The sequence below is a fragment of the Astyanax mexicanus genome, chromosome 10 (genome assembly GCF_023375975.1).
Source record: "Astyanax mexicanus isolate ESR-SI-001 chromosome 10, AstMex3_surface, whole genome shotgun sequence".
Taxonomy (NCBI): Eukaryota; Metazoa; Chordata; class Actinopteri; order Characiformes; family Acestrorhamphidae; genus Astyanax; species Astyanax mexicanus.
In genome coordinates, this window is record NC_064417.1 from 9488166 (window position 1) to 9499714 (window position 11549).

The window sequence follows — 11549 nt, forward strand, 5'->3', positions numbered from 1 at the left end:
CCATGTGGGATACCACAGAAGCCATCTAGCAATATTTTAGCACCCTTTCGAACATGCAGCATACCATAAGTCACTTAACATCACCTAAGCACCATATGCATCAAGCAGGGTACCAAAGAAGCCACCTAACTATATCTTAGCACAATATCCACCTCATAGGATATCAAAAAAGTCACTTAACAGCTTTTAAGTAAGCACCCTATGCACCATGTGAGAAACCACAAAAGCCACCTAACAATTTTTAGCACCCTATCGATTGTGAAGGATACCATAAAAGCAACCTAACAACATGTTAGCACCGTATGCCTCATGCAGCATACCATAAAGGCCACCTAACATCATGTAAGCATCATATGCACCATGTGGGATACCACAGAAGCCATCTAGCAATATTTTAGCAATCTTTTGAACATGCAGCATACCATAAAAGCCACCTAACATCATCTAAGCACCATATGCATCAAGCAGGGTACCAAAGAAGCCACCTAACTATATCTTAGCACCATATCAACCTCATAGGATATGATTAAAAGTCACTTAACAGCTTCTAAGTAAGCACCCTATGCACCACGTGAGAAACCACAAAAGCCACCTAACAAAATTTAAGCATTGATTGATTGTGGAGGAAAACATATAAAACAACCTAACAACATGTTACCACCGTATGCCTCATGCAGCATACCATAAAGGCCACCTAACATCACCTAGGCACCTTATGCACCATGTGGGATACCACAGAAGCCATCTAGCAATATTCTGCACCCTAGCACCCTTTTGATCATGCAGCATACCATAAAAGCCATGTTACAAGCAGGGTACCAAAGAAGCTACCTAACCATATCTTAGCACCCTATCAACCTCATAGGATATGATTGAAAGCCATCTAACAGCTTCTAAGTAAGCACCCTATGCACCATGTGGGTACCACAAAAGCCACCTAACAAAATCTCAGCACCCTTTTAACCATGCAGCATACCATAAAAGCCACCTAACATCATCTAACACCCAATGCATCATGCTGGATACCATAAAAGCCACATTACATCATGATAGCACCAAAGAAGCTACCTAAGCACCCTATCAACATCATAAGATACCATAAAGCCACCTTCAGCCTCTAAGAAAGCACCCTATGCACCATGTGGGGTACCTAACCATATTTTAGCACCCTATGTACCATGGAGGATTCTATAAAGGAACCTAACAACATTTTGGTACTGTATGCCTCATGCAGCATACCATAAAGGCCACCTAACATCATCTAAGCACCATATGCACCATGTGGGATACCACAAAATACACCTAACATCTTCTAACCACCATATGCACTTTGTGGGGTACCACAGAAGTCACCTAACTATATTGAAGCACCCTATTGACAATGGAGGGTTCCATAAAAGCAACCTAACATTACCCAATTACCACTCTATCATCCATGCAGGACACCATAAACTGTACCTAACAGAATGTATGCACACTAGGTACCAAGTGGGGTACCACTGATACATCTTAGCACCCAAAGCATCAAGCAGGATAACATAGAAAACACCTTCCAGCAATTTAGCATCCTATCAACCATATGAGATGCATCATATATCAACAACCTAGCATTCACCTAGCTACAGTAAAAATTACTTAATAATGCCACAGCAAGCATGAAGATAAATGTAATATGCTGCTGGTGTTATATTAACCCTGTGATGTTAAATTTTAACACTCACTTTTCTGAAAGTCTAGAAGGTCCCGAGGGTCTCCTACTGATATTGTGTGTGTGTCTGTGTGTGTGTGCGTGCACCCTATGTGTAAGTTGTGATTACCTGGAAGTCGTGCTGTAGTTCAGGGAACAGGTGTGTGTACTGCTGCAGCTGCTCCAGCGGCCGGTCCGGCTCAGGCCGAGCCGTCAGGCTGCCCACATCTGACTCCAGGTCATCCTCCTGACACACACACAAACACACACACACACACACACACAACATCTGTTAAACCTGCATATTTACTCTTCACCAATACTTAAATACAGGTAATGAGCTTTAAGAAGATTGAGAGTGATCGAGAGAATGAGAGAGAAAGTGAGAGAGAGAGAGAGAGAGAGAGAGAGAGAGAATGAGAAAGAGCAATGACAAAGTCAGAGAGGGAAGGGAGAGGAAAATTTTAAATAATCGAGCTAGAAAGGGCAGAGATAGAGAAAGAAAGAGTAGATAAAATGAGAGCAAAAAGAAGTGAATAAGACAGAATTGAATGAAAAATCTGAGAAAAGAAATAAATAAAGAAAGATGGCATTGAGGATTATGCATGTGTATGTGTGTGTGTGTGTGTGTGTGTGTGTGCTCACTCAAGAGACACCCACCCTTGGCGAGCTACAGCTTCTCTCTCCCTGACTCCCCCTCTCTCACACACACCGTACCTGGCAGCTCTCACACACTCATGTCACACAGACATGACAGGTAATCCACCGCCACCCGCCGTGTTTACATCAGCTCACACACGAGGAAATTCACTGAATCAGTCACAACTGTTCACAGTGCTGGTGAACAGAACCAGATAAAGCTCTAAAAGCCACTAAACGTTCGCAAATACATTGACCTGCCAACCTTGGAAAAGTGAACAAATCCCCCACTCAATGTCCACATTCTTGCAACTCAGTTTCCCTTGCTCAGAAGCATTGGACACATAAAGGAAGCTGCGCCCATAAAATAGCAATACGGCAAAGTCAGAGTGCACCTGTCTCTTGAAAAGAGAATGACAAGAGACACACTGATTGGTTTAGTTCACATAGTTATGCCCAAATCAAACAGTAGAGTAATTAAGAGAAATAGTACATGCCTTTCTTTTGCATGTTTTGAGCCGCACAAGGCATACTTTCCCCGTCATTATGATAGCAAAGACACACTGACATGCCCTTAATCAAGCTGTGCGATCACTTAAATAAGGCCTATTGTCTTGTTTTCAGGATATTGGTGACCCAATAAGGTAACAGAGCCTCGTAACAAATTATACAGTTTCCCCAAAAAACAAAACCTTTTTGCTCTGATATTGTAACCACTTTAATATACCACCATTACATTCACATATAAAAATGTTGCTCTTAACCCTTGTGTGGTGTTCAGGTCTGTGGGACCCGTTTTCATTTTTCATCAAATGATACAAAAAAAAAATATTTAATAACTCAAATGTGTTGGCATTGGCTCATTTTTTGTGAAAAACATATATCAAAACACATTTTCGATAAACACACACTGTACACCCCCCCCCCCCACACACACATTTATATTACATACAGTATGTTTGGCCAAGGGCTAATAAACATTGCTTCTTTGTAAATTTGAAACTAAACAAATGTTCTACTCATATCTTGAGTTTAATTCATTTTCTTTTACATTTTATTAAAAAACTAATAAAAAAAGAGTAGCACTTTTTAAAAGAAATGTAACATAAGAAAGGTAAAGGGCAAATATTAACCATGTAAGCTGTTTATATTGCTTGCAATTTAGGTGAAGCAAGCATGTGTAAAGCATTTTAATGTAAAATTGCTTAATTTTGCTGAATTAAATACAAGTAACAAAGTAAACGAGTAACAAAAATATGAACACCACACAAGGGTTAATTCCAACAACTTCTTTTTGTTGTGTGTTTTATCAATAAAATGGCTATATACTGTATATACTATATAAGCAGATGAGTTATAGATCTAAACGTATATACTATAAGTAAAGGCTCAGTTTGAGCAGGTTGCACTGAAATGAACACATCAGCGGTGTCTGTGCGTGTGTGTGTGTGTGTGGGGAACTGGGGGAGGTTGTAGTTGCAGGGGAGCGGTGTAGCATTTGGAGCGTGAGTGTGTGAAGTGCTGGCATTGATTTATGGCAGCATCAGAGGTGTGTGTTATTGGAGTAAGGCGAGTGCAGGAAGCAGCACAGCCTGTCCCCTTCAATCGCCGTCTTTAAAGAGAGTCAGTGGATCAGTCCAGTGCTCTCGCCCTGCATTCATTTAGCACAAATTACCGAGAAAATTACACAGCGTACAGAGGAGACTGTCACATTATACAGTGTGTGTGTGTATTTATCTTTTTGTCGGGACCTATGCTACCCAGTCTGATAAGAATATCAATACAAACACCCTTAAAAATGCCACAGAGAAACAACTCAGGATTCCATAAAGAATAAATCACTTTATGGACAAAAGTATTGTATAACCTCACAGTCTCACGGATGTCTTAAGTCTCTTTTTGTCTGTGTGTGTGTGTGTGTGTGTGCACTGTTCTTGGTAGCAATATTAAAAACTTACAAAATCCCGGCAGTCAGATTCTTCATTTTCTTGCTCTTCATCACTGTCATCCTCAAAGCTGCCATCTAGCAAAGATAAGACACACACACACACACACACGCACACACACATACATACACACACACACACACACACACACATATACACAAGCGAAAGATATGAATGTCAGGACATTTGGACTATTTGAGATCAAACACAACCACTTCAAAGTACCCATGCATCCTTTAATACACACACACACACACACACACACACACACACACACAAACAAACACACACACTCACTCACACATACACACCTACACATAACTCACTCAGACACACCTACACATAACCCAGACTCAATCATAGGTTTTGACCTTTTGTATTATATTATATTATATTATATTATATTATTTTATATATATTATATTATATTATTTTCCAAGACACAAACATGTTGATATAATGTTGCCAGTCCTTCCCCCATATCAAAAAGAAGCTTTGGCACCAATTACATCAAGTGATGAGGTGTTATTTAGTATAACATACCGTATTTTGTGCTCTTTAGGGAACAAATTAAAATTTTCCCACAAATCGACAGTGCGCTTTATGTATGAAAATAGACCTGAAAATAGACCTGAAAATAGGTCTGGAAATGGACCTGAAAATTTACGTTCACTAAAAGTGCGCCTATAGTCCGTAAAATACGTTTGTTAACAAAATTCGCTTGTTTAACAAAATTTGTTTGTTTATCAAAAAGTAACATTAATCTAAGAACAGAACAGAACAGCTCAAATTAGTGGCATACACTGAATTTAAGGAGTGTCCAAACTTTTGACTGATTCTGTGTAGTAACGGGACAGTATGGAAAATAATGCAGTGTACTTTCAACTTATGTTGAAACAAGATATTTCATCACTGGTCTTGTCATCTTCAATTCTAAAACACGAACATGTTGGTGTAATGTTACCAGTGGTGTAATATTACCAATGACATCAAGTGATGAGGTGTAATTTAGTTATCTTTAGATATGCAAAAGTATGCGATCATCGTCACATTTTTTTATTCAAAAATATGTTTTCTTAAGTACTTTTTTGTGTTAATGCTGCATCACAAAAGTGCATAGTCTGAATGGTCATTTTTGTCGAATAAATATCTAGACACTTACCACAGAACATATTTCCACTCTGTGATGGACCATCCCAGAATAGTCAACACCACTTATGAACATTGCCTTTACCCTCACCACAAATTCAACACAACTGTTAACTGAAAGCCTTTCCAGGTGACTCTCCCTCATAAAACGTACTGAGAAAATGCACAAAAGGTGCTACTTTTAAGAATCTGAAATATATAACATATGTTTTTTGCACAAGCCGTAGAAAATCGTCAGTGCGCCTTATAGTCCAGTGCACCTTATGTATTTTGTAATTTGTAATATGTAATTTTATAAAGTCAGGTTGTAAGGAGGTTGTAAACAAGCTACGTGGGATGAACCACTAGCTGATAGCAGCCAGCCCCCAGCGGCAAGACCTGCTGAATTAGAAGGGAAAGATGGCGAAACCCTTGTTCCTTACTAGTGCCATTTAAAATGTACCTTAAAATCCGGTGCACCTTATGTATGAAAATAGACCAGAAAATAGACGTTCATTAAAAGTCCATTTATAGTCCATTTATAGTCCATAAAATATGTTCTTTAACATAATTTGCTTGTTTAACAAAATTAGTTTGTTTAACAAAAGAATTAATTAAATAATTTAATTAATGACAAACACTGAATTTAAGGTGTGTCCACACGTTTGACTGATTCTGTATAGTGTAGTACATTTCTGCAGCTTAGAGTTTCTGACTGATACAGACATCACAGGAACAGTGGAAAAAGAGAGCACACACACACACACACACACACACACACAGAGAGACACACACAGACACGTACATGCACGCACACACTGCTAAGTGAAATGGGCCTATAACACCTGACAGCAACTCTCACTGTCACCAAGCATCATTGGACAGGTTGCCAGGGCAACAGTTGCCTCATGTCCTGAATGTAAAATGCATTGTGTGAACTCTTCCACACGAGTCCAGTGGAACACATTCACTATACTCTTCTCTTTGTTATTCAGAGATCCGGCTCAAGGCTTCTGACCTCGGCTGAGAGTCAAGGACAGAGAAAATTAAAGCTGCAGCTAAACAGCTCTTCTTTAACTTCAGTCCAGGTAATACACTGTGAAAAAACTCTTAAATAATACATTATAATAGTGTAATTATTCTTTACCGTACTTTCACACCTAACAACGAAGGCACTTACAGTCATGGCCGAAAGTGTTGGCCCCCCTGAATTTTTCCAGAAAATTAGTGTATTTCTTCCAGACAATTATTGCAATTACACAAGTTTTGTTATACACAAGTTTATTTCATTTGTGTGTATTGAAACAACACAAAAACTGAGGAAAAAAGGCTAATTTAACATAATTTTACAAAAAACTCCAAAAATGAGCAGGACAAAATTATTGGCACCCTCAACTTAATATTTGGTTGCACACCCTTTGGAAAAAATAACTGAAATCAATCACTTCCTATAACCATCAAAAAGCTTCTTACACCGCTCAACTGGAGTTTTGAACCACTGTTCTTCTGCAAACTGCTACAAGTCTTTTGCATTCCAGAGGTCTTCAATGGGATTCAGATCCAGACTCATTGCTGGTCATTTCAGAACTCTCCAGTGCTTTGTTTCCATCCATTTCTAGGTGCTTTTTGAAGTATGTTTGGGGTCATTGTCCTGCTGGAAGACCCATGACCTAGGACGCAAACCCAGCTTTCTGACACTGGGCTCTACACTGCGACCCAAATCCTATGGTAATCTTTAGATTTCATGATGCCTTGCACACACAGTCAAGGCACCCAGTTCCAGAGGCAGCAAAAACAACCCCAAAACAACTGAGCCTTCACCATATTTGACTGTAGGTACTATAGTGTTCTTTTCTTTATAGGCCTCATTCTGTTTTCGGTAAACAGTAGAATGATGTGCTTTACCTAAAAGCTCTGTCTTGGTCTCATCTGTCCACAAGATGTTTTCCCAAAAGGATTTTGGCTTACTTACAGACATTTTGACGAACTGTAATCTAGCTTTTTTAGCAGTGGGATCCTCCCAGGTCTCCTGCCATCGCGTTTCATTTCATTAAAATGTCAACGGAAAGTTAAAGCTGACACTGATGCACCCTGAGCCTGCAGGACAGCATGAATTTCTTTGGAACTTGATTGGATTGGCTTATCCACTATCCGGACTATCCTATGTTACAACCTTTTATTAATTTTTCTCCTCCGTCCACGTCCAGGGAGGTTAGCTACAGCGCCATGAGTTGTAAACTTCTTGATTATGTTTCGCATCGTGGACAAAGAAACATTAAGACCTCTGGAGATGGACTTATAACCTTGAGATTGTTGATATTTTTCCACAATTTTGCTTCTCACGTCTTCAGACAGTTCTCTCTCTTCTCCTCTTTCTGTTCTCCATGCTTAGTGTGGCAAATACAGACACACAGTGCAAAGATTGAGTCAGTTTTTTTTTTATGATATTAATAATGTCAAAATATTTCTGAAATACTAATTGGGTTTGTACACAACATTTGTATGAGTCTAGTATACATGTTTTTATTAAGTTTATTTTTTTGTAATCAATTTTTATTGAAAGTTTTGTAGATAATAGATGTAACAAACAAAAGAGTGTAACACAAAACTGACTATGTTTTCTTAGTCTAACTGACTATGTTTTCACATCTAACTCACTACATCCAGTTCACCTTGACCATTACTATTCCTTCCCACCCAACCACCACACATTTAGCACAATATATACATGAAACAAAGTCTAATATCCTCATTATATCTGGATTTGCTCTATTGACTCTAGTAGAAGATAATTTGGCTCTACTTTAAAATAGGGTTTATAAATATTTTGTTACAATTAGTTTATTAATGGTTACTAGTTAGGTTGTAAATGCCTTAAAAATCATTAATAATCAGTTATAACACATACGTAGAAAGGGCAACAATGACCTGTTGTTTGCCAAATAGTGAACCCACAGCCATCTTGACTGTTGCTCTTTCTACATATGTGTAATAACTGATTATTGATGATTTTTAAGGCGTTTACAACCTAATAAGTAACCCTTAGTAAACTAATTGTAAACTATTTATAAACTCTTTATAAGGGTAGTCTTATTTTAAAGTGGTACCGATAATAAAGTAAAGTAAAGAATATCTAAAAAGGAATGCAACCAGTGTGTAACAGAAAGCAAATGTTTTTTTTTTTTTTATTAAGTTTAAATACATGGAACAACAAACAATAGACAAGCAAAGTGCAAGAGTATGATACATAAAGTGCAACATAAATAACACTATTTTAACAGACAGGACAGTGCAGTACCGATACGCTATTATAAGTATAAGTATGCATAGTGAAAATAAGGCGCAGAGATAGTAAGCGCGCCTTATAGTGCGGAAATACAGTAAAGCCATTGCAAGATCACAAAAAGATATTGTTGATCACGTGACTTTTCACATGAAATTTACACAGAAAGTCAGGAAGTTTTTGCTAAACAAACTAATGCTAAGTGTTTTACGCACTTCACCGCGCTTATCAAACACAAAAAAAGGCACAAAAAGATCCATCCTTACCATAGACTCCAGGATCGTCTTCCCAGACTCCCAGAGGCCGGCCGGGCAGAGGGAAACTGTATGCACTGTGGTCGGAGGTCAGGGGAAGAGGAATCTTAGGGTAGCATTTCCTCATGAGCTGCACTGAGGGCTCCACCAGACTCTCAGCCGCCTTACTCAACAAGCAGCTCTGCAGGAGACAACATCACTTATTCAAAAACTTTAAACAGCAAGTCTGCAACTCAAAATATGCTGCAAAAGCAGAAAAGTTTCCAGGGCAGATAAAAAAAAAATCAGCTCAGTGTCTGGTAATGACTCAGGCTGGTTTATTTTAGATGATAACCATCACACTGCAACAAGAGCTCACAGCACCAAAGCGAACGATTAAACAGCACAAAGTGAGGAGAATAAAAGGTAATCAAAGGGTAATAAAAAAACAATTAGAGAAAGAAACACCCTGAAGGAAGGGGCGGGAGGATAGAAGGGGCGGACCCTAGCTCAGGGTTTAGTATATTTATCACGGTGATTTTCATGTGATTATATCAACAGCACCAAACAACACTACAGATTAGATTACAGGTAAAGGTATAAAAGGTGTGGTCCAAACACCACTCGATCACCTGCTTTTAGCAATGCCTTTTTTATTTTAATGTATTTATACACCCCTGATTCTGTTTTAGATAGCAACTTATTAAACTGGCTACACAAAACAAGGGTTAAGAGGTTTTTTCATGAATCTGGAGTCTCACTGAATCTGGTAGACTTAAAAAAAATAGAGTTAATTTAGTTTTTTTTTTTTTTATCTTGTCAAAAAACAAATGTTTCTGTTCTAGAATAAAAGTATTTTAGTATTTTATGCATAGTATGCATTGTTCTAGCATGCGTTATTCTAGTGTTTTCTGCATTGCAGACTAATGCTGAAGTCATCCAAACTAAGAAGAAAAACACATAGAATTATTTAGTAAACTTTGGTTCATACAGGTGTAAAAGGATCACAAAAATTGATCTTAGTCTGTATAAGTTGAATCATGGTTTAGTTTAACTGTATTGTGAATCTATTTTTATTAGTTCAGACTTTCATACAAATTACAGGAAGTTGAAGCAGAGTTTCATCACGCATGAACTCTGTTGTGCTATTTATCCTGTTAGTTTGAAGACATTATGATTTTTGGTGAGGCTCTGCAATTTTTTTTTTTTCAAAATTTTCCCATTTTCTCCCTAATTAACACAGCCAATTACCCAACCCACTCATTAGGACTCGCCCTATCACTAGTAATGCCCCAAGACACCAGGAGGGTGAAGACATGCTTCCTCCGATACATGTGAAGCCAGCCACCGCTTCTTTTCGAGCTGCTGCTGATGCAGCATTGCTGAGCAGCATCACAGCGCGCTTGGAGGAAAGCGCAGCGACTCGGTTCTGATACATCAGCTCACAGACGCCCTGAGTTGTGGACATCACCGTAGGAGTGATGTGGGGAGAGAGCGCCATCTACCCACCCGGAGGGAGCAGGGCCAATTTTGCTCCCTCTGAGCGCCGGCAGCTTGATGGGAAAACTGCATAGCACTCAGAGGTTCAGAGCTATATGGAGAGGATTTGGATACAGCTGAGACACGTGGAACAGAGGGACCCTCAAAATAGGCGAAAATTGCATTTTATGGTCAAAAGGAGTTCAATATGGGATTGAACACTGAATAAAAGAACAAGCATAAGTAAAAATTCTCACCTTTATAGCAAGTAGTATAGGTTTAACAGATTAAGCTTGTGAATCTTGTATATAATGTAAATGTAAATTCATTTTTGATTGGATTAGACTTATTCTGCTGTGAGAGAACCAAAGGGAGTTTAATCCTTGAAAGAACTCAGTACAACACCTGGAAGGGCAGTTTGCTAAACTTACTGACAACATGCTGCTGCCACTATACCCTCTACAAAGAAATCAATGTCAAGTATAGGCAGACAAAGTCTGTGTAGGTATAACTAAACTGCAGTGTGAAACAGTGTCTGGAATTTTAAGCTTAAAAACAACCAGTGGTGCTTGAAACTTTGGTAACATTTTACTTGGATGATTCATTTTATGGCCTTGTTGATGCTCAACTGACATTCAACTAACACTGAATAAAATGTCCATTAAATTTAACGTAACATTCATATGTTGAATGTAAATAATTCAAAGTAGAACCTAACCCTACACCTAACCCTAACCTTAACCCTTAATCAACCCTAAAATCTAACCCTTACCCTAACCTTAACCTAAGCTTAAAATCTAACCATAAACCCAATCCTAAAATAATAAGATAAGCGTTTGGATTAGAGTTGAATGTAGGGTTCTATTCAATAGAGAATCATTTACTTTTACCTTTTAGTTCATTTGCATTTAATAGACATGTAGTTGAATGTTAGCTGAATGTCAGTTGAGCATCAAAGAGGCCATCAAATGGACCATCCAAGTAAAGTGTTAACGAAACTTTGTGAACCCTTTAGAATTTTCTATATTTCTGCTTGAATTTAATCTAAAACATCATCAGATTTAGATAAAAAGAACCCAGTCAAACAAATTAGACAAAAATATTACACTTTTACAAAGAAATGATCCAATATTACATATTTGTGAGTGCCAAAA

General features: G+C 38.2%; 1 protein-coding gene across 2 annotated transcripts in view; it reads right to left on the minus strand.

Moving 5' to 3' along the window:
- Positions 1-11549, minus strand: part of LOC111195774 (cytosolic carboxypeptidase 4) — a 367388-nt gene that overhangs the window by 224714 nt on the left and 131125 nt on the right. For both annotated transcript variants that reach the window (XM_049483983.1, XM_049483982.1), the window contains 3 exons: positions 8950-9118; positions 4285-4349; positions 1818-1934 (listed from right to left, as the gene is read on the minus strand). In XM_049483983.1, the coding sequence (XP_049339940.1) occupies positions 1818-1934; positions 4285-4349; positions 8950-9118 (351 nt within the window). The remainder of the gene's footprint in view (positions 1-1817; positions 1935-4284; positions 4350-8949; positions 9119-11549) is intronic.